The sequence below is a fragment of the Colletotrichum fructicola genome (assembly GCF_000319635.2).
Source record: "Colletotrichum fructicola Nara gc5 chromosome Unknown KSG_Nara_v1_contig11, whole genome shotgun sequence".
Lineage (NCBI taxonomy): Eukaryota > Fungi > Ascomycota > Sordariomycetes > Glomerellales > Glomerellaceae > Colletotrichum > Colletotrichum fructicola.
In genome coordinates, this window is record NW_027094061.1 from 401,384 (window position 1) to 422,066 (window position 20,683).

The following is a 20,683-nucleotide window of genomic DNA, read 5'->3' on the forward strand; positions in this document are numbered from 1 at the left end:
CAAACACTTCCAGATACGCACTTCCCCCAACGGCACCAACACATCCGCAGCCGCACCCGCCTTCTTCAGCCAACCAGCAAGCAGTAGCTCATCACGTCAAGGGTCCAGACCACCACCACCACCACCACCACCCTCTCTCCTCCAGCGATTGTCGCCCGACTCTACGCCTCTTGTCCTCCTTGTCTTCTCCCTTCCACAGTTTGTTGTCTTGGACAGAAGCGCTACATTTCGCGAAGCTCTCGTTTGGCGACAACGTTTCTTGGACCAATAGTACATTTTATCCAGTCCTAGCCAGGCCGCGCCACATCATATACGTCAGGCTATGGACCGACGCATCTCTTATTGCTAAAACTTAACCCCGCGCATATACCTAATTCCACTCTGCCGCTGAAGCACCGTCACGATGGTAAGCTGCTCCTCAATCTCATGTCGCCTTCGGAGCGTACTCCGATGCCCAAGCGCAATGTCCAACTGCACCACGGACGGCCGCTGCTTCAAACATCAGACTAATGACAACCTCGTAGGGCTGCTGCATGTCTAGATCCCAGAGTGGCTCGATCTCGCCCTACCCAGGCCCGACGAACACCGGCTCAGCCCGCGCAATCAATGCCTCTACTTCGGCCGCCGCCCACGACCGCGACGACTCCCCCGCCGCCTCCACGACACAGGCTTCCAGCCGTGGTCGCCGCCACCGTCAGTCCACCCTGCCTCTCGACAGGCACATCAACAAGCCCCTCCGCCGCCACGTCTGGGCTTCCAAGAGCCGTGTCTGGACCCGTTCCGCCATCAACCGTGAGCGCAAAGATTTCTTCGAAACCCGCGTCACTGGACGTCCAGAGATATGGCAGTCCCTTCACTACGCTCTGCAGGTCCTCTGGGATCCCGCCAGCCATGGTGCAGCAGAGGACGGGACGAATGGCCTGGCAACAGCCCAGAGCATTCTTGACGCGGCGGATATCACGTTACCCACTGGTGATCTGGCCCAAGGTGCCTATGATCAACTTGGCAACTACTACCAGCTTAACGAGTGGGCGGTGGCTAATCCCACGAATCTTGTCGAGGACGACGCAACAATAGACGTCGCGGACGACGACGAGGGTCTCTCGACGCGCGACTTTAAGGATGACCTGGCGGGCGGCGAAGAGACAACCGAGGAACTCGACGAAGACGAGAATGTAAGACGGAGAGAGGAAAAGGGCAAGGCGGTGGCTGACGCTCGGGACCAGCTTTCTCTTCTTGCTCGTCTGTCTGAAAATGGGCGTGATGTGACCGTTGGCTTCTCCAAAACCGACACCGTGAAAACCATTACCGGCAAAATACTAAACGAAGCAGGGGTAAGCTCTATCATTTTGAACTTCGGTCTGCAACTATCTTGACTAACGTATCTACCAGCTCTCTCCAAACAAGAAGAAGATACGCTTAGCCTTCATGGGCAAGCTTCTCAAAGAAAACCTGCCTCTTACGGAGCAGGGTTGGACTCAGGGCCAGGTTATCAATGCCTATGTCTCTGACAGATAGTCTCAAGAGCATATGGACTTTTTCCGGGAAGGATGGCAGGAACGATGGCGCTTAGTGCGTCGACGAAGAAACGCCATCAGCATCCACCGCTCGAGCCCACCCTGGACGACGCGTTATTCTTCATCATACTTCGAACCTGACCAATAATGACAACCCAGCCGTCAAACTGCCCCCGAACACCACAGCGACCTGTTCAGCGTTTCCGTACATTCTCAACACCACAAGGACGGGTTACTTCAACCAGCAAGGCACCTACACACATGGCCAAAGCCATCGACGGCAGCACTCTTAATCCTCCAGCTTCAACACGGATACACGAACGCTCCCTTTTTGTTTACTATTTGGTTTCAGTCTGGATAATACCCCTTTTCATCGCGATCCAACTCCTGCAATCTTTGGCGTTTCGGTGGAGGGTGTTTGCCGCCAACAAGAAAAAGCCTTTGTTTGTTTGTCAGCCATTACGAGCATTACACGCTCTCATTAGTTTAGTGATTACGATTCCGCTCAGCCAAAACTGTGGCATACCCAGCGGAATGTACGTATGCATATGCCCTGAGGGGGTTCACCCCTCTGGCTTGGTCAATACCGTACTTAATACGACATGGTTCTTCATCATACTCATCGTACCCATGCCATGACGCCACCTGGGTTACATGGACTTGCTTAGAACATGAATAACATCTCATTTCTACCTACTCATGACGCCTGACCCGGCTGCACTTTTTACTCTAACCACAAAAAGAGGAGGGGGCGAGAGAGAGGCCAAAGGGGGGAAAACACAGACAAGGACTCAATCCCTCCCCTCATATTTCATTTCCATTCAGCACCGCCAGCCAGCCAGCCCGCCTTCCCAGGTCGCATCTTTCTCTCTTGCTTCCCTTTTTAGATCTTTCAACCCCATTACGCCCGCAGGCTGGAGATTAGCCGGGAGGGAGGTTGTCAAAACATGACATCGGGGCGACTACTGCAGTATCGATATATAGCACCTACATCCGTCACTACAACCCTCACGCCGCTGAGCCGATCTTGTTGAGTCCCTTGAGGGATCCCAAGCTCAGCGCCAGGCCTTGCGATCTGCTTCTTATTCTGACGAAGCCGGTGATGGGTCCGTCCTCGCCCTCCTTCTCGATGCTCAAGTTGGCCAACGCGTCCTCGCCTGCGCATTTGTTAGTAACGAAAACATGATGTGGAAAGTCATTCAACAACTTACCGAATACGCTGCGGGCGTACAAGTTGGCGCTCAAGAACTGGCAGTCGCCCTTCATACTGGCCTCGGGAGTCAGGCAGTTCATGTTTGTGGCCGCCATCAGCTGCTCCAAGAAGTCACGCAGCGACTTGGCCTTGGAGTTGATGTTGACCTTGTTCTCCCACTCGAACTCGGTCCACATGGTGCGGAACTGCGTCTCGGTGCAGGTGGCGGGCTGGATGTAGTCCATAATGTCGACGTGGAGGTCGTTCAGGATGACAACGTTGGTATCCGTAGAGTGGGCACCATCGTAGACAACGTTGCCGAAGATGACACCGGTATCCGTGGAGGAAACCTTGATAGTGCACTGGACGTTGTGGAAGTCGTGGGGACCCAGGTTTTGTGTCGTCGGCCTCTCGACAACCTTGAGGTCACCGAGAGTAGCAAATTCGACGGAGAGGTTCTGCAGCGTCTCCATAGTCTGGTTGACCAGGAGGACGTCAAGAACGATATCGAACTGGTGGACCTTGACGTAAGCCTCGGCGTACACAGGGTCGGAGAAACCGGTAAGCTGGACGACACGGCTGAGCTTGGAGGAAAGGTCCTCCGCCGTAGCCTCGCCGCCGGTTGCTCTCTCAAGGTCAACCTCAATCTCGTCCAAACCGTCGGTGGCGTTCTTCTTGGAGAGCTGGCGGATCTGGACGACATCGTCAACCTGGATGGCAGTCTTGGCCTTCTCGACAGCCTCCTTGGCGAGACGCTTCTTCTCCTCGGCCTGAACCATGGCACGGAAAGCCTTGCGGGTGTCGTCGAGGTAGACGGTCTCGAGCTCCTTGTGCTGGTTGAACTCAGCCAAAGAGCGGACGCAAGACATGATACGGTCGACAGAGTCCTCGTCAATGGGAGCCTTCACGAATTGCGACTGACCAACACGGATGATGGAGATCATGATGAGCATGGCCTCACCGCGGAGGGCGTTGGTGCGACCAGCCTCCTTGGAGATCTCGGCATGGCGCATGACGAGCTTAACCAGGGTGGCGGAGAGAACAGTTGCGAGGTAGTAGTCACCGTCGAGGATGAGCTGGCGCAGAGGAGGCTTCTGGGCAGCCTTCACGGCCTCCAACTTGGCAGCAACGGAAGACTGGCTGGTAAGAGCAGTCTCGGTAGCGTAAGTTCCGTCAGCAAGCACCTTGCGGGAGCCGGTCGGTTGTGCGGGCTTGGAGTGTCCATTGACCTGCTCCTTGTTCTCCTCCTCACCATCACCGTCAAGCAGTCTCTGCTCCGAGGCGAGGATGGGGATCTCGCCCAAGCTGGAACGGATGCTCTTCCATGCGTCCCTGATGTCGCGCTCCTCCAGAGAGTACTCTCCAATAATCCACATAATACCCCTGTAAACCTTGCCGGCGCGAACCTCGCTGAGGGTAGCCACCAACCTCTGCACAATCGGCTTGCGCAGCTTGGGGAACTTCTCGACGACCTCCTTAACGAAGTTGATGACGTCGACGGCGGAGGTGTTGTTGAAGTCGGCGATAAAGTCCATGAGCAGGTCGACGACGCTAGCGGCAACCTCGGAGAACTTGATGGCGCACTGGTGGATGGAGTGAATGAGGAGCTGGCGGTACTCGGTGTTCTTCTCGTATTCCTGGTCCACGGTCTTTGACAGCTCCTTCTTCAGCAGGAGCACGACCTCCTCGACGTTCTTGCTCGACACCATCTCGAGGGCAATACCCAGAGCCTTGCGGCGAACATCGATATCGGGGCTGGAAAGGACGCGCAGAATTTCCATCACCAAATCATCCAAGATACCCTCGTTTTTCTTGCGAAGCTGGTCCACGCGGTCGAGGACAATCAGCTTGACATTGTTATCCGCCTCCTTGATGCTGAGCTCAATGAACTTGGCAGCGGCGGCCTTTACTGCGACGGGGTTGTTGGTGAGGGCGGTTAATGACGAGGCAGCTTCGTAGACGACGGTCGAGGTGCTGGCTTCGAGAAGGTCGAAGATGAGACGCAGATAGCGCGCCTGCTCGGGTCAGCCATGCGCCAAGCAGATTATTCTTGAGATATCCTACCTTGTTCTGGGAGTTCTGAATGGCATCCTTGCGAATAAACTCGAGCTCAACGAGCTGCAGGAGCTCTTCTGCGTTGGGGATGCCCTCGAATACTGTGCTCAGGTAGAGCAGAGCCTTCTCGTGGTCGATGGAGGCCAGGGCGGCGAAGGCATTGCGCTTGCACGTCGGGTCGTTTTCAGCTTCGAGGAATGTGCTGATGAGGTCGGAGGCATCCGGGATTAGGGAGGCGCTGTGTGTGTAGATGGAGGAGACGGCGAAGACGGCGTTCTTGCGCACGTATGCGTGGCGGTGCTCGAGGCACTGTCTCGCGGAGGACAGCAGAGGTTCGATAAGTTCGGGTTCCCTCAGCTTGCAGAGGAAGCGGAGCGTGTTTCCGCGAATGTACTCGTTGGGATGTTGCAGGTCGTTTCTGATACCGTTGCTGGGGCCAGAGTGTCAGTAGGGGTGCATGCAGCTTCAGCTGGAGGCCAGAGGCGCCACGCACCAGACCAAGATCATTTCCTGCTTGAGCTTGCCATTGGAGTCGAGCTTGGGGCAGATCTCGTAGTAAAAGTAGAGGAGCTTCTTCAGAGGCTTGTGCTTCGAGGGCATGACGAAACGGATGATGTGCATAAGGAGATTAGGCATTGGGTCGCCGTTGAGCATGATGGTGAGAATGCGCTTCATGGTCTCGACCTTGCTCTCGTCGGTGCCCTTCTCGAGCTGCGTGCGCAGGTCGGCGAGGGAAGGGACGTCGGCGGCATTGTCCTGGTGCACCAAGCTGTAGGCATTTTCCAGAAAGGAGGCCATCGTGGCGGCAGTGTGTTGGTGTTGCTGGCTCGGTGCCGGCGCGGTGAGGGTGACGACGTGTTCAAGGGGGGATTAAGATGGAAGTCGGGGGGTTCGAGTGGGATGTGTCGAAGCTGGGCGGTGGGGATTGGGGATTGGACGGCAGTGTGTCTAAGGGACGGGGGGAATACGTGTTAGCTCAGGGAGCTCCTTCTCTACGATTGGAACTTTTTTTGGGCGATGCAAGTGCTGGAGACTGGAAAGTGACATACTCTTCTAGGCCATCCGTTTTACTCAATCCACTTCCACACGAGAGCTCCTTCGGCAAGCATGCGTCGTCAGTGTTTGTGTGGGTTGTTGGGAGCAGTTCGGTCCAGTTCACTGATTCGCGATACACGGCTGCGCAACTGTAGCATATACCGCCGGGCCCTCTGTACACTGATCTGGCCCTTCGTGAATATCTGTCCCCGGGCGCCGAACAGGTGTCACTAAGCGAAACACGTGACGGCAGTGGACCCTTGAACTCGGAGCGGATTAAGATGCCGGAGAGGCCCAGCCAGAGCCTCTGCCAACGGAGCTCTTCCATTGGCCGAAGCTCTACCCACTCATGATGGCAGACCCCGCCAGGGCTGAGGGACGACGGGGGCCATCCCGCTTTTCTTGCATTTCCATTCCCCAGCCTTGCAGCCCCAAAAGACACCAAGTCGCGACGAAACACCGACACCGAGCTTTGTCGACGACGCCGCCCACCATGTCGGCCCCCAACGATCAGTTCTACCTGCGATACTAGTGCGTCTGGTCCTGCTGACCTCTTTTGGATTGCATCCAGCTAACGGCAGTAGCTCCGGCCACTCTGGACGCTTCGGCCATGAGTTCCTGGGTAACACGCCCCGCCGACCTTGACGTTCGTTGCGGCAAACCCGCTGACACCGATCCCAGAATTTGACTTCCGCGTTGTCGGCGACGGACGCAGTGCAGTTGCACGATATGCCAACAACTCCAACTACAGGAACGACAGTCTGATTCGCAAAGAGAGTACGACACCTCCCCGCCTTACAGCAGGCAGGCAAGAGCTGATAAGTGCATATAGTGTGCGTCAGCGCTCTGGTCGTCGAGGAGATCAAGCGCATCATCAAGACGAGCGAAATTTTGAAGTGCGCTTCCAGACACCAATGCCCCAGAAATCGACTAACACCCTCCGCAGGGAAGACGACTCAAAGTGGCCGCAAAAGAACAAGGACGGACGCCAGGAGCTTGAGATTCGGCTGGGGAACGACCATATTTCTTTCGAGGTGGGTAGGAGTCATCCGTTGGCTCTCAGGGCACCCGGCTGACATGTTTCGGGCAGACCGCCAAGATTGGCTCCTTGGTCGACGTGACGGAGTCTGCAGACCCGGAAGGATTGCGAGTGTTTTACTACCTCGTGCAGGACCTGAAGGCTCTCGTCTTCAGCCTGATTGCCCTGCACTTTAAGATTAAGCCCATCTAAACGCGATCGACGACGACAACGACCCCGACGACAGCGGACGGCAATGAAGAATGGAGATACCCGAGACCGGCAACAGCAACTGACCACCGGTTCAGCGAGGGGCCAACTGTTTAATGTGGGAGGGGGTTTGCTACGAGACGAACATGCAATGACGAAAAACGCCCCGCATGCCGCGTGACCTGCGGACTGCGGACAACGGGAAACAACCCGACTACTTCTAGAAAATGCATAACGATGCGGGTGTATGCATGAAGCAGTCCTTGGGCCCCTTCAGCTCGGACATGACGGCGGGCGTGGGGGGAACGGATGAAAAAAGCAGAGAGAGATAATCAATCGATTGGTAACTAGCCATCCCTATTTCATGAGGTAGACTTACACGGGCGTGGCCAAATTTGGTCGCGATCCCGCAATAACGAGACACGTCTTTTTTTTTCTTCGATGATAGTGTCATGCACGCCCGTTGCCTCGCACGAAAAGGGGACGCTGGCCGCGCAGATCGGCCGTGTTCTGAGATTAGGTCGGAGACGGGAAGGGTCTGAGGTGGTGAACTGACATGCGGGCCGCTGTCATCAGCTAATGACGAGAAGCTAACCCAATCTCGCCGGACCTGATGATGGGATGTTGGGTTGTGTCACGCAGCTCTTGAGTTCACGTTGGCTCGAGCTGTCAACGGGAGCAGTGCCGAGTCAGACTTGTAACGGCGGATTCTGGACTAAGCATAACAGGTCCGGACAGATCGGGTCGGTCGGGGAGATGCGGGTTCTTGCAAGGAGAGGGCCAGGGCAGGGCTGAGACCAGACAGCGAACGGCGGGAGTGCGGCTTTACTGCTTTATTGCTTTAGCGGCGATGGTTCAAGGCGGGATGTGAGGCGTGACGGGAGCTGGCTGGTGCCCGGCGTTCGGTTCGGTTCAGGTCAGTTCAGGGGAGGAGGGCATGAGGGGGGTCAGCGTGACAGCATGATAGTCCGTCCTCTTGATCTCCATGAGGTCGAAACAAGCCTCGAGAGGCGGCGAATTGCTAAGAAAGTAGATGACGGGTGTGATTGTCCCCGTTTTGAGCAATGTGCTTTGAATATCGAAAAGGGGGAGGAAGGCATTCCATCATCCAACGGTAATTAGCTGGCACAGACGGCAGCGACAATGCATACGTGATGTGATGGGCTCACAGACAGTTGGCAGGGAGCTGCTTGGTCGGGATGACTGTAGGCGGTTTAGAGGATCTGCCTTAGGCGTGTTGTGTCTGTAGCACTGCCTTTCTCCATTTCATGTGAGGCAATGGAAAGCGATGAGGCTTAGACGGGAGTTGAGAGAGGTGAGGCGGTTGGTCGTGGCTGGGGTCCGCCTTGCATTAGACGTTGAGTACCTTACTCGGGCAGGTAGATGAAGTGTCTATTGCATGCAGATGGACATGCAGCTCAACGCAAGATGAGGCAGGTAAATTGCAGTGCTTGGACTCGTTGGAAAGAACCACCTCACCTCGGTCTGAGTCTTGAGTGGATATTCATACCTGCGAGAGCACAGAGTTTGGCCCCAGTCTGTGCCACTGCGGCAGGTTTACGGTTGAAGAGACGGGTGCAGCGCCCGCTGACGCCCTCTGTTCCATTCCTCGGGGCCCTGGGGGTGAAGTGATGAATGTCACTGGGCCCGGGCCCTGGAACTGCAGATGCGCCCTTCCATTGCAGCGGGATCCGGCAGGGCAGCGCCTGCAAAAACGGGGACTGCGAGCCCCCCGCCAGCCCGAAAAGGGCCCTGCGCTTGGGGGGGAAGACGAGAAGAAAATTCAGCAGGACATGAGACATGAGACCGCTGGCTGCAGCGCCTAGGTAGTTATGTACCCAGGACAGATGCACGAGCATGTCATGTAGCGATGGGGGCGCAGTTCGTGTTCGGTACCTCTTGCAAGCCTCTGTTTACTAAGTAAGTGCTCAACCTGCGCAGTCATGAGGTGAGCTGGCTTCCCGTCTTCTGCAGCTTTTGGGGGCCCGGGACAAATCAGACGACACGAAAGTGGCTGAAGCTGGAGACACAGAGGCGACGACGAGAGAACCAGCAAGAGGCTGGAGGCGCTGAGGTGTTCCCGTCAGTTCTGCTGGCAGTGCTTGTCTGTCTTAGTGCGTGACGCTTTCAGCCCAGAAGAACCCTCCGCTAGGGATGTCGACAGCCAAATCCACGGCTAAGGGGTGTTCAGCGACGCCGCTAGAGAAGTCGGGGGCAAAGTCTCGTGGCTGGCGTCCGTCTAGCGTGGTTCTTTGACAGAGAGCGAACGCCAGAAGCGACAGCCAAGCATCAAGACTGGTAACGAACCCAGTGAATACTGGAGAGAGTCAGGGAGACAGAGAGCGAGAGAGAGAGACGGACAGATGGAGGCTTGACAGCGCAGAAATGCCACATGCCGGGGAGACCCTTCTAACGTGGCTAGCGGTAACGATGCGATGGAGAGAAATGCCCGTTCTCAGGTACCTTCTCTGCCTGTGAGGTATGGCAGGTACATGTACACTAGAGGGGGTATTCAGCAATGAATGGGGGAAGGCGGGGGGAGGGCGTCATCGGCTGCAATGCATTGACGGTGGACTCCTTCTCTCTCCAGCTCCCTTCTTCGCTGCATCTTGACTGCAGTATTTCGTCTGTTGCCGCCATATGTATCCGTAGCTGTTCATGTGCCCGTACGCTGTGCTGTCTGCTGTCTGCTCGTGTGCTCTCCGTCTCACCCATTCGATTCTTCAAACCGAATAACGCAACAGTCAGAAAATCATCAAACAGCAGCCAAAAAGGATACTCAACACCATCTCAACATCGCAACCAACCCGCGAGAACGATAACATTGCCTTTCCATTTACACGCACCTTCAACATTATCCGTTGCTTCCCCGCCAATCACCTCACTCCATCCCATCTCGTCCCATCCCGGCAACAAAGTCCATCGTCCCCTCCTCCCCCCCATTTTGCATTCCGCGACCCCCCATCTTCTCTTTCCCGCTTTCCCCCAGTCGCAGAGCAGCAACAGAGAAAAGCCCACTCACTGGCCCAAGATCCAGTGGTAGTGTCCTCTCCCCAATCGTCACACCCCGTCCCATTTTCCCACTTGATTGAAGGACCTTGGTTGGCCCTGTCCCTCTTGCCCTCTATCTTGCTCTGTCTCCGTCTCCGTCTCCGTCCCTCTGCAGTCTTCACGGTTCAGGCCCAGGCCCTTCCTACCCGTCTCTGCATTTTCTGGTGCTGCCCTCCCGCCGTCGCACTTGTACCTTTGAGAGAGAGGTACCTCCCTTTACCTGCTAAGGTAATTCGAGAGTGTCTGCCGCTGCCTCTAGCATAGCCGCATGGAGATTTGTCTCTGTTGAGCTGTGCCGTCGCTGTTAGTTGTGGCATTGCATTGTAAGGTACTGCAACTTGCCTACAGATACCTAGCCAACCCTCCCATTCCTCGCTGCTCGCCAGCATTTGCATCTGCCCGACCTCGCCTCTGTCACATCAGTCATACATCCGCCGCTTCTGTGACAATTCTATATTTCTCACCCAGAATCTAAGCTTCGTCACCTGCGGCAAGCTTCTCCTCTCTGTTTTGGCTCAAATCCCGCGCCGAACCCCCGACATCGTCATCCCACCAGGCGCAAAGTATTCTTGCGACCCTACCTTACTTACCTTCTTCACCTCACACTCGACTTCCCCCATCACATCAGCTTGCTCGACGACGCGGTGTTGGATTTCTCCCGACCAATGCCCCTGTCCGCCGCCGACCGCCTTCTCTCGCTTGGCAGCTTGTGATTCCGTACACTCGGAGCCAACCTACCTTACCCCAAGGCGCTGCTCCCACTGGTCTGAATCACCTCCTCGCATTCATCCCCTCGACCGAGTTTCTTCGAGGAACCACCAAGCAACCCACCTGGCGACTTCGCTGCCGACCGACATCGAAATAACCATCGCCGCATCGTTGCACCCGAGCCCGAACCCGCCCAACGACACTCCATCTGCTCTCCCTCCGCGATTCTGTAGCCCCCCTGCTGTCATCATTGCGGAGCCCTTCAACCCCTGCTGGCGGTAAAGCCGCAGCGTTCCCTGTCGACGCGACCGACCCCCATCGCTCGACATCGACGTCCACCGCTGCCAGTGCCGTTGCTGCAGCGCTCCATCCCGTCTTCACGATCATCCACGACACACGACACCTTTCCCAGCCCAGCATGCCGACTCCCTCATCCAACCCTCCTCCCGACCCCCACTCTCCTCGATCGCACAGTTTCTCGACATGTCCTGAAGACAGCAACTCAAGATCTACCCAACGCAGCTGGCGTCCACCCACCGGCCCAGATGCCAACGACGGCCCGGCAGCGATGGATCCCCATCACGACCGCGACCGCATGGACGAGGACGCCTCTCCCGCTCCCGTCAGCGCCCCAATGTCTCCCACCGAGGGCATAAGCACCGAGGTCATTCTCGACGACGAGCCCACATCCGCCGTCTCTTCCTCTAGATCAACAACCATGTCGCCGAGGCCGCAGTCGGGCGACACCGCCCACTCGTCGCCTGCGGCTGATATGGAGTCTTTCAAGCAAGGCGAATCAGACGAGGAGGGACACTCGGCCGGTGACAGGCTACGGGCGTCCCGTGCTGATGGATCGAGGCGGCATGACACCAGGCAATCCGCAACGACACTACACGACGACGGCAAGGGCATGGATATCGGTGCCGATGACGTGTGGGAGGAGGAGCTAATGGCACCCTCTATGGGTTCAGAATATTCCAACATGAGGGTATGCTCCCCCCATCGATGACTGATTCCATGCACCGGTTTGCTGACTGCCACAGATAATTCCATCATCACCATCATCCTTTTTGCGGCCAGGGAGCAAGTTCCGCGGCACACAGCAATCCGAGCGACAGGTTTACGACGTCCAGGTCGAAATCAAGCATGTCGACCTGAGGGAGTCATTCCTCTGCGGCTATCTGCGTATTCAAGGTACAAACAAGCCACAGCTCCCCCGCCCATTGTGTAACGCCCGCTAAACTTTGTGCAGGCCTCACTGAGGACCACCCCACGTTGACGACATACTTCGAGGGTGAGATCATCGGCACCAAGTACGGCTTCACCACAAATCACGAGACCTGGGGCGCCACCGATAAGATCGACCTGAACCACTGGGCGAAATTTAACGCCTTCCGTCCCTTCCAGAAGCAGGCGCGTAAGGGCCCTGTGGTGATCCGCGACGTGGCCCAGCGCGAGAACATTTTCATGCGCTGGAAGGAGCATTTCCTCGTACCCGACCATCGCGTACGCACCATCTCTGGCGCTAGTTTCGAAGGATTCTACTACATCTGCTTCAACCAGGTCAAGGGTGAGGTCAGTGGAATATACTTCCACTCCAAGAGCGAAAAGTGAGTGCCGACGATACCCTTTCAAATGCCCGAGACCCCGAACGGGCTTTTTGTTGTTCTTTTCTTCTTTTGCTGACGCCATTCGTCACCAGGTTTCAGCAGCTCGAGCTCAAGCACGTGGAGGACAGGGGCTGCTTCAGCGCCATGGAATTCAGATAAGAACAGGAAAAAAGGTCCGACCCCCCGGAACGACATCCGGAAAGGAAAGGACTTCGGGGTGCAGGACAGAGCAGAGGTACGAGCGCAAAACCCGACGGCACCGGGGAGAAGAGTCATCCGGCGCGGGAGTTTGCTTGCTGGAATTGGTTGGATGCATTCGGTGCCTTTTTTTGACAAATGATATCAAACGACGATGCCTTGGGACATGCCTTGGGAACGACGAGGGGAGATAATTCAAGGCAAGCAGCAAAGGGAATTATGACCACATACGGGAGAGTCAAGAGGAGGAGAGGGAAAGCCATAACCACATGCGCGAAACAGTATTACTTTTTTTTTATCAGGCACGGACACAAGGCATCATCAAAGACGGGAGGGAGGGGACTTGCTGTACATGTTTATTCTTCTTCTATTAGGCTTCTTCCTTTTCGAACTTGGTGAAGTAGCCCCGCCGAAAGGGGTTCAGTTCATCTGCTGTTGTTCCCTCGACGAATGTGCGTTTGTACGCGGCTAACCTCTCCGGATCGACCTGCGAGTCGGGAATGCGGCGGTACGTGATGAGCCGCCGTGACCCTGTTGTCGGTTTAGCATGCAACCTGGTCAAAGAAGGGTGGACGGGCGACGACTTACATTTGTTGAACGGCTGCACGCAAATAACCACCAGCTCAAGCCTAGGATGCTCCGGCACGGGAATCTCCTGCTCCTCGTCATTCGCCGTCGGCATCCAGAAACTCAACCGGCCGCCGTCCACGAGCGTGTCGCCCGCAAACTCCAGAATGTCGTTCAGCATCGCCAGGAAGCTGTACGGCTTCTTGGGCGCGATGAAGTCCTTGTCCTTGTACCGCGTCTTGCCCGCCTCGACGACCCAGGGCGTCTTCTCCGGGTCTCTGCACCCGAGCACGCGCAGGCCCTCGCGCACGCCGTAGGGCGGGTCGCACACGATGCCGTCGAGCCAGCGGCGCTTCCCGGAGCGGACGACGGGCGTGTTGGTGAGGTCGGCGGTCCAGAACTCGCCAACGCGGTGGCGCAGGCCGTACTGCGCGAAGTTGCCGAGGACGGAGCGCTCGCCGCCAGCGCCGCGGATGCAGCGACCGTCAATGTCGGAGCCGAAGCCGAGGGCGCCGAAGTGGGCGCACGCAATGGGGAAGGAGCCGGTGCCGACGAAGGGGTCGTAGAAGAGCTTGCCGGGGGCTGCGTGTGCGAGGTTGGCGGTGACGAGGGCGAGCTCGGAGTCCATGGAGGTGGTGGAGATGTAGCCGCGCTTCTTGAGGTCGTAGGTGAGGGAGAGGTGGCGGGCGCCGGTGCCGAGGAGGCGGGCGAGGTAGATGCGCTTCGGGGCCAGGCCGTGGAGGTCCCAGTCCTCGAAGAGGGTGAACTCGATGTCGGGGGACTTCATGCGGATGGGCCCCGCGAGGGGGAGGTATTTGAAGGAGTTGATGAGGGCGATGAAGTCGGCGTGGGGGCGGGTTGTTTGGTAGGTGTCGAGGTTGAAGCGGAAGGAGGCGGTTGCGTAGGAGGGGGACCAGAGGGGGGTTGGAGGCGGGGTGGAGGAGGGAAAGAGGGATTTGAGGGTTTCGTGGAGGGATGGGTAGGTTGTTGAGGAGGCCCAGAGGGCGTGGATGGATTGTGTGAGGAGGGAGCGGGCGACGAGGCGGGGGGCGTCGTCTGGGGAGGGGAGGGTGATGATGCAGAAGGGGGTCTGGGAGGATGTTAGTGAGATTGGCTGGGTGAGTGGTCATGTGGAATTTGGAGTTGGTTTTTAGGATGACTTTTATGGGAGTTTCAATGTCGGATGTTTGAGTGTAAGAAAGTCGTTGGTTATAGAACATCTCCAGCAATCTTCATGGGCAACATCGTGAAGTGGTTGGAGATGCTCATATGAGCCCCTCATGACATAGACCAACACTCACCTCTGCGCTGTACTCCACAACCTTCATCTGAATCCCCTCAAGATCAGCGAGAGCCTGGAGCTCCGGCAGCCGGAACGACTCGTGGGCCTGAGAGAAGCGCACGAGATACTCCATCGTGGCGGTTGTCGTTGGCGCAAAAGCCGTAAAGGAGGGGCAGTAGTCGCCGGAGAAAAAATCCTGGCGCGGCGCGGGGTGATGATCTGCCCCTCGTTTGCGCTGTGATTTGGGCTGCTGGCGGTGTTAGCCGGGGTCCCAGCGGACGAAATCCGGTCTTATTACTCACGGCGCTGTTCCAAGTATTGAGTTTCGTTCTTGAAGCTATTGACTCTGAGATGAAGGTGTTGTTGGTGAAAATGTCGTCTTCTCTCCGTCTTGCACCTCTGACTCGATTGGGATTTGTGTGGATTTGCGACGGCTTTTTTGGTGGAGGATGACACTGGCTCGAGACACTCCTGGGCGTAGAAAGGCAGACTGTTGCTTCCAGACAACTCCCAGATTTGCGGTTCGCTGCGGATAATGTGGGGCCTTTCCTCCAATCGGAAAACACTTGGTGTGGATCTAGCTTCAGATGCAATTCTCACTTTTGAGTTGTCGAGCTCTCTCTCATCGCGTCCTTCAACACGCCTTATATCTGGAAATCGCTTTCCACAAAAGCCACATACTTCGACTTCTGCATGTAAAGAACCATTCAGCATGCTTTCGTTCCCCGCACCGAGCGTCTACCAATCGCCAAAATGCTTCGTGAGCTACGGCACGATGGCTCACGTCGAGCCCAAGCAGCTGCCAATCAAGGGCAAGCCGTGGGCGCCTATTCTGAGTCAAGGATTCAATCACAAGGTTCGGGATCACTTTTTGAAGGCACTATGCTTTTGGATGAGCACACAGCTGATTGAAGTCTCAGGTTGATCTCATCTTGCCTCAAGAGTGCTATGAGTTGGTGCACCAGAAGCTGGCCAAGGAGCTCGCTCCACCGACATTTCACAGGGTCGTCATGACCCTCGGCCAGGTCCTTGACGGAGCCTTTTTCACCGAGTATATCAAGAGGGGTACGCCGAATCAGACACCTTGGAGTTGCGTCACTGTATGACTGACAAAGTAGGCAATATCCTCATGTTGTCGGAAGGCAAGACGACGGTGGACAGTGTCTTTTCCCTGCGCGAAGGGCTGCTCACCATGTATCTTGACAAGGAGTCATACGAGCGGGCTGGCTTGGTGGGGAAGCCTCACGGAGTCAAAGGGAAAAGGGGCTTGAAGCCAAGATGGGGTTTGTTACAGACTTTGAATTCTCAAGCAGGGCGTTGCTAATTTTCCCAGTGGTGAGCTACCAATTACGAGACCCATCGATGCTTCACGGGAAGAAGGGCTTCGACAGACTCTTGTACGCATGCAAAAATGCTCTCAACACGCCTGTGACGTGGTTATTCTGCAACGCCACAGCTACCAGTGTGTACGGTTTCCTCCTTTCACAGGCTATGCTAACGTCAATCAGCCCCCTCGCCAGACCCCCTGGAGCAGTACTTTCCAACAAGATACACCTGCGAGCCGTCTGTCGTCACCGACTGTCAGGTTCAGATGGCGCCCCTCACATTCCCCAGCGAGGTCATTGAGAGCGGCGACAGACCCGGCCTCGAAAACTATGCGACAGAGACGTATGAATGGCTCTCTTTAATTCGCCTCCAAAGCCCTCGCGTCGCAGCAGGCGATAACATCGACCCGTACTTGTCTCGCTATCAAATTCCAACACCTCTCGACTCTGCATCCCCTTCGCATGACAAGATCTGCAAGATCACCTGGCAAGGTTTCTTCACCCCCGCCTGGGTCCGCAGCGTACTCATCAATGCCCTCGTCGCGCTCCCCTCGCGAGCTTGGTTCTCGCTGAGCGCAACCTCCTTCTCCAAGGGTCTGGTCGGGGACAGCACCGAGGTGGCGTTCCTCCGACCCCCTGAGTCGCCTGGCCATTACCTCTTCTGGGAAATCAAGGGCGACGAGTAAGGTTGGTTCTCTTTTGTATATAGAAGAAAGGAAGAAAAAGGCTAGCCCTGCTTCTGACGCACGCTGCGCTCATCGCCGAGTCCTTGGTCGAGAATGGCGTCTTCAACGAGTCGGCGAAGCTCAGCCTGTCCCTCGGCGGTGTGGAAGTCTTCTCTCTCGGCAAGCTGCTCGATCCTGCGCTTGAACTCGGGGTCGACCTCGGCGGGGACCTCCTCAGCTTGGTCCATGGTGCCGAGCGTCACGGCGAGGCCTTCGGGTACGGGCGGCAGCTCTGCCGGTGGGGCGGCGGTCTCGGCGGCCTCTCTCTGGTGCTCCTCGACAGCGTCGGCTGTCCTGTGCGACTTGACGCTCTTCAGGTACTCGGCGATCTCCGGGAAGTCTCCTTCGCCCTCGATCTTCTGCGCAGCGGTGATTCCTTCGGAGCCCTTGGCGTTGATGTCGGCACCAAGCTCTTCGACAAGACACTTGGCCGCGTCGACCGTCTCGACGACAAACAGGGCCGTCTCCTCGTCCTCGTCGCGGATGTTGACGTCGACATTGAACTCGCGGATCAGGGCGCGGAGGAGCTCGAGGTGGTTGTAGCTTGCGGCGGCGTGGACGAGGGAATAACCGTGCTCATCCTGGCCCGAGGCGATGGCGGGGTTCTCGCGGAGGAGGGCCAGCAGGGCCGTCGGGTTGTCGGCAGCGAGGAGGTACGGGTTAGGAGACATTGTTTCGTTCTGTTTGGGTTTCGGTTTCGCAGGGTAGATTTGTAGCTCTGTGTAATGCAATCTCGGCTTCGTGGAGATGATGAGGCCAAAATATGCGGTCGGTCGTGGCGCAGTCTGACTACCGTTTAGCTTTCGAAAAATGTCCGTCTGTGAGAAAAAACCACCAGGAAATTTTCTGCCATGCGGGGAGCTCCCGGTGTGACGCACAACCAGGTAGCAACCCCTCTGAATGCGCTGTGACCGCCTTCCGCTTGCGGGAGAATCGCGTACTTCCAGGGGTGCTGTGCCCCTCCAAGCGCCAAAAGATTGCAGCAAGGGCATCGACAACCCACGCCACTTCCTGCGGCTCGTTCAGCCCCTCCAAGCCTGGAAAAGCGCATCTCACTTTCCGTACCTGGACACCCGTATCTGGATCTCACCTCAGGCAGCAGCACCGCAATCCCCAGTATTGTGCGCGTGAGCCACGGCGTGACTGCTACTTTCAGCCTTTTTGAGGACTCTTCAAAGGTGAAGCCACACGTCTGGCTGAGGCCATTTGGGAAATAGGTTGGAGCGGTTCGTTCTAACTCTGGACAGGGAAAGTGACTCACCTCCTGTTCGTGTGTCCCTCGTCTGTAGCTCCTTTTTTCAATCCAACGGCCAGGAATCGGGGCCTCTCTCTGTTTCTACAAAACTCAGATCGTCTCCCACCTCTTCTCGGGGCGCAACTTCAAGTGAGACCATCACTATTACATTCTTTGGCCTTCCGCACCAAAAGCAAAAAGAGACGAAGACGACAAGCCGCCGCCTTCTTCTACATGTTCATCGCCCACAGGGCTCATTCTCTTTTTCATAGACAAGCTTCCCTCAGAATAACTCACATTTTCACTGCTACCATGGCCACAGCAGTGACGGCCGAGGCAGTGATGCCCAAGGCTCCCTACGTCCCCCAGGATGTCCAGCAGGTGTCCTCCATGGTCAAGGCGCTGGAGGCTGCGACGAAGAAGGGCGGCAAGGAGAAGGGCGCTGCCAGCTTCTCCTGCAAAAAGAACTCCTTCTCCGTCAAGGGGTCCCAGGATGGGATCAAGGTGGACTCCTGGAAGATGCAGGAGTGGGACTACAAGAAGCGCGGTCTGCCCACATATGCCCGCGGCCTCTTCACAACGAGAAACCGCCAAAACGAGCACGAGATCGTAACCCGCGGCTACGACAAGTTCTTTAACGTCGAGGAGGTCCACGAGACAAAGTGGGAGAACATCCTCAGCAGGACAGCCGGACCTTACGAGCTCACTCTCAAGGAGAACGGCTGCATCATCTTCATCTCAGGTTTGGAGGATGGCACACTGCTCGTGTGCAGCAAGCACTCCACGGGAGACCGCGCCGACGCAGAGCTCAGCCACGCCACTGCTGGCGAGCGTCTACTCGAGAAGCAACTGGCTGCTATCGGCAAGACGAAGGAGGACCTGGCCCGCGAGTTGAGGGATCGTAATGCCACTGCAGTAGCCGAGCTTTGCGACGACTCCTTTGAGGAGCATATTCTCGAGTACGGCCCGGACAAGGCCGGTCTGTACATCCACGGAATCAACCTGAACCTGCCAGAGTTCGCAACATACCCCAGCGCCGTAGTCCAGAGCTTCGGAGACACGTGGGGCTTCAAGCAGGTCGGATTGATCGTAATGGAGGACGTCAACGAGGTCAAGAAGTTTCTTGAAGATGTGGCAGAGACCGGTGCCCACGGCGGCCGCGACGTAGAGGGCTTTGTCATTCGCTGCAAGGAGAGTTACAACCCAGAGAAGGCCGCCTACCGCGACTGGTTCTTCAAGTACAAGTTTGAGGAACCTTACCTCATGTACCGCCAGTGGAGAGAGTGCACAAAGGCCATGATCTCTGGCCGCCCACCAAAGTACAAGAAGCACGTCAAGATTACCGAGGAGTACCTTCTCTACGCCCGCCGTCGCCTCCAGGCAGATCCTCAACTCGGCAAACTCTACCAGCAGAACCACGGCATCATCGCCCTGCGCAACGACTTCCTCGCCTTCAAGAACATGAAGGGTTCCGACGCAGCTAACCTCGAGCTCGAAGAGCCTTCCAACGTCAATAGTGATGTCACTGGCGATGTGATTCTCTGCCCCATCGCCACCATCGGATGCGGCAAGACCACGATCGCGGTTGCTCTCACGCAGCTCTTCAACTGGGGTCATGTTCAGAACGACAACATCTCGGGCAAGGGCCGTCCTCCCCGCTTCACCAAGATGGTACTGGACCTTCTCAAGGATACGCCCGTCGTTGTTGCCGACCGGAACAACGCCCAGAAGCACGAGCGAAAGCAGCTCATCACCGATGTCAAGCTCCAGCATAAGACCGCCCGCCTTGTCGCTCTCTACTTCAACCACGATGACAGCAATGTTGACGAAGTCCGCCGTATAACCCAGGAGCGTGTCCTCGCCCGCGGTGACAACCATCAGACCATCCATGCCGCCACAGATGCCGAAAAGTTCCTTGGTGTGATGGAAGGGTTCGTCAGCCGCTTTGAGCCCGTCTCCGCCTTCTCCCCTCCGGACAACGGCTTCGACAACGTGATCCATCTCGACCCTATCGCTGGCAGTCGTGTCAATCTCGAAAGGGTCATCACTGAACTCCGCAAGATGTACCCCAATCTGATCCCCGAGGTACCCTCTGCCGAGCGCCTCGACGAGGTCATCCAGTCCGCCTTCATCGAGTACAAGCCCGAGTTCAAGCAGAACATCCCTGATCGTGGCCCCCGCAAGCAGCCTCAGCAGCAACAGTCCAAGAAGCCGAAGAAGAAGCCCCTCGAGTACATGTCTGTCGACGTCCCGGCCCAGGAGGTTCGTGGCGTCCTCGACGGCGCCTTCAACAAGGCGGGCATGCCTCTCGCGCGCTTCTACAAGCAGCTTGTTCAGACACGTCGGGTACAGCCCAAGTTCCATGTCACTCTGATGCACCGCGCAAGCGCCAAAGAGCACCCGGAGTTGTGGCAGGAGTACCTCAGCACACACGCTGCCGCAGAAAGCCAGGTCGAGAACCAGGCTGACATTCCCTCCTTGGGCCAGTGCGATGTCGACATGGAGCGGGTAAGACTCACACACAACCCTCCTACTGTGATATCGAGACTAACCGAAACAGGTGGTATTCGACGACCGTATCATGGCGATCGTCGTGCGTCTCGTTGACCCGAGCAACTCGGGCTTCTGGAGGTGCACCAATGCTGTGGCCCACATCACGGTCGGCACTCGTGACGACACTGTCAAGCCCAAAGAGAGCAACGACCTGTTGGCGCGCTGGCTGGAGCAGGGTACTGGCGAGGAGACAGGTATCAACGAGCTGGTCTTTGACAACAAGCCGAACTTGCATGGGGTTGTCAGGGGTGTCCTTTCCAGATAGCGTCCTCCCCAGAGGAGGAACCCCAGAAAGTAGGCGTTTGTCAAGTGAAAATGAGAGGTCGCATGGCATGGTAATGAGGACATGAGCTCAACGCACATGAATAGCCAAGATATCAAAAGTCACAATTTGTTTTACGCA

The 20,683-nt window shown here is 56.7% G+C and overlaps 8 protein-coding genes across 8 annotated transcripts; 5 read left to right on the forward strand and 3 right to left on the reverse strand.

Moving 5' to 3' along the window:
• Positions 1–403: 403 nt before the first annotated feature.
• On the forward strand, positions 404–1,518 carry ubtd2 (Ubiquitin domain-containing protein 2; the record flags this gene model as incomplete). The annotated part of the gene is made up of 4 exons (XM_032037220.1): positions 404–406; positions 525–1,175; positions 1,227–1,334; positions 1,393–1,518. The coding sequence occupies 4 exons, from the start codon at positions 404–406 to the stop codon at positions 1,516–1,518; spliced, it is 888 nt and encodes a 295-aa protein (XP_031883840.1).
• Positions 1,519–2,525: 1,007 nt separating this feature from the next.
• On the reverse strand, positions 2,526–5,562 carry sec26 (Coatomer subunit beta; the record flags this gene model as incomplete). Its single annotated transcript, XM_032037221.1, has 4 exons — positions 2,526–2,674; positions 2,729–4,724; positions 4,774–5,194; positions 5,258–5,562. 4 exons carry the CDS (start codon positions 5,560–5,562, stop codon positions 2,526–2,528), a joined length of 2,871 nt encoding a protein of 956 aa, XP_031883920.1.
• Positions 5,563–6,292: 730 nt separating this feature from the next.
• On the forward strand, positions 6,293–7,030 carry CGGC5_v016634 (Protein mago nashi-like protein; the record flags this gene model as incomplete). Its single annotated transcript, XM_032037222.1, has 6 exons — positions 6,293–6,330; positions 6,384–6,421; positions 6,481–6,576; positions 6,632–6,695; positions 6,746–6,833; positions 6,890–7,030. 6 exons carry the CDS (start codon positions 6,293–6,295, stop codon positions 7,028–7,030), a joined length of 465 nt encoding a protein of 154 aa, XP_031883839.1.
• Positions 7,031–11,204: 4,174 nt separating this feature from the next.
• On the forward strand, positions 11,205–12,555 carry CGGC5_v016635 (Glucose-induced degradation protein 4-like protein; the record flags this gene model as incomplete). Its single annotated transcript, XM_032037223.1, has 4 exons — positions 11,205–11,774; positions 11,830–11,980; positions 12,039–12,396; positions 12,489–12,555. 4 exons carry the CDS (start codon positions 11,205–11,207, stop codon positions 12,553–12,555), a joined length of 1,146 nt encoding a protein of 381 aa, XP_031884076.1.
• A 409-nt stretch (positions 12,556–12,964) lies between these two features.
• Positions 12,965–15,138, reverse strand: TRM11 (tRNA (guanine(10)-N2)-methyltransferase; the record flags this gene model as incomplete). Its single annotated transcript, XM_066153548.1, has 5 exons — positions 12,965–13,125; positions 13,183–14,251; positions 14,463–14,690; positions 14,746–14,842; positions 15,125–15,138. The coding sequence occupies 5 exons, from the start codon at positions 15,136–15,138 to the stop codon at positions 12,965–12,967; spliced, it is 1,569 nt and encodes a 522-aa protein (XP_066006832.1).
• Positions 15,139–15,155: 17 nt separating this feature from the next.
• On the forward strand, positions 15,156–16,454 carry RPP40 (Ribonuclease P protein subunit p40; the record flags this gene model as incomplete). The annotated part of the gene is made up of 5 exons (XM_032037225.1): positions 15,156–15,299; positions 15,364–15,508; positions 15,562–15,726; positions 15,777–15,905; positions 15,952–16,454. 5 exons carry the CDS (start codon positions 15,156–15,158, stop codon positions 16,452–16,454), a joined length of 1,086 nt encoding a protein of 361 aa, XP_031883767.1.
• A 41-nt stretch (positions 16,455–16,495) lies between these two features.
• On the reverse strand, positions 16,496–17,164 carry CGGC5_v016638 (Ankyrin repeat-containing protein; the record flags this gene model as incomplete). The annotated part of the gene is made up of 1 exon (XM_032037226.1): positions 16,496–17,164. The coding sequence occupies one exon, from the start codon at positions 17,162–17,164 to the stop codon at positions 16,496–16,498; it is 669 nt and encodes a 222-aa protein (XP_031883838.1).
• Positions 17,165–18,039: 875 nt separating this feature from the next.
• On the forward strand, positions 18,040–20,545 carry TRL1 (tRNA ligase; the record flags this gene model as incomplete). The annotated part of the gene is made up of 2 exons (XM_032037227.1): positions 18,040–20,235; positions 20,288–20,545. 2 exons carry the CDS (start codon positions 18,040–18,042, stop codon positions 20,543–20,545), a joined length of 2,454 nt encoding a protein of 817 aa, XP_031883836.1.
• Positions 20,546–20,683: the final 138 nt, after the last annotated feature.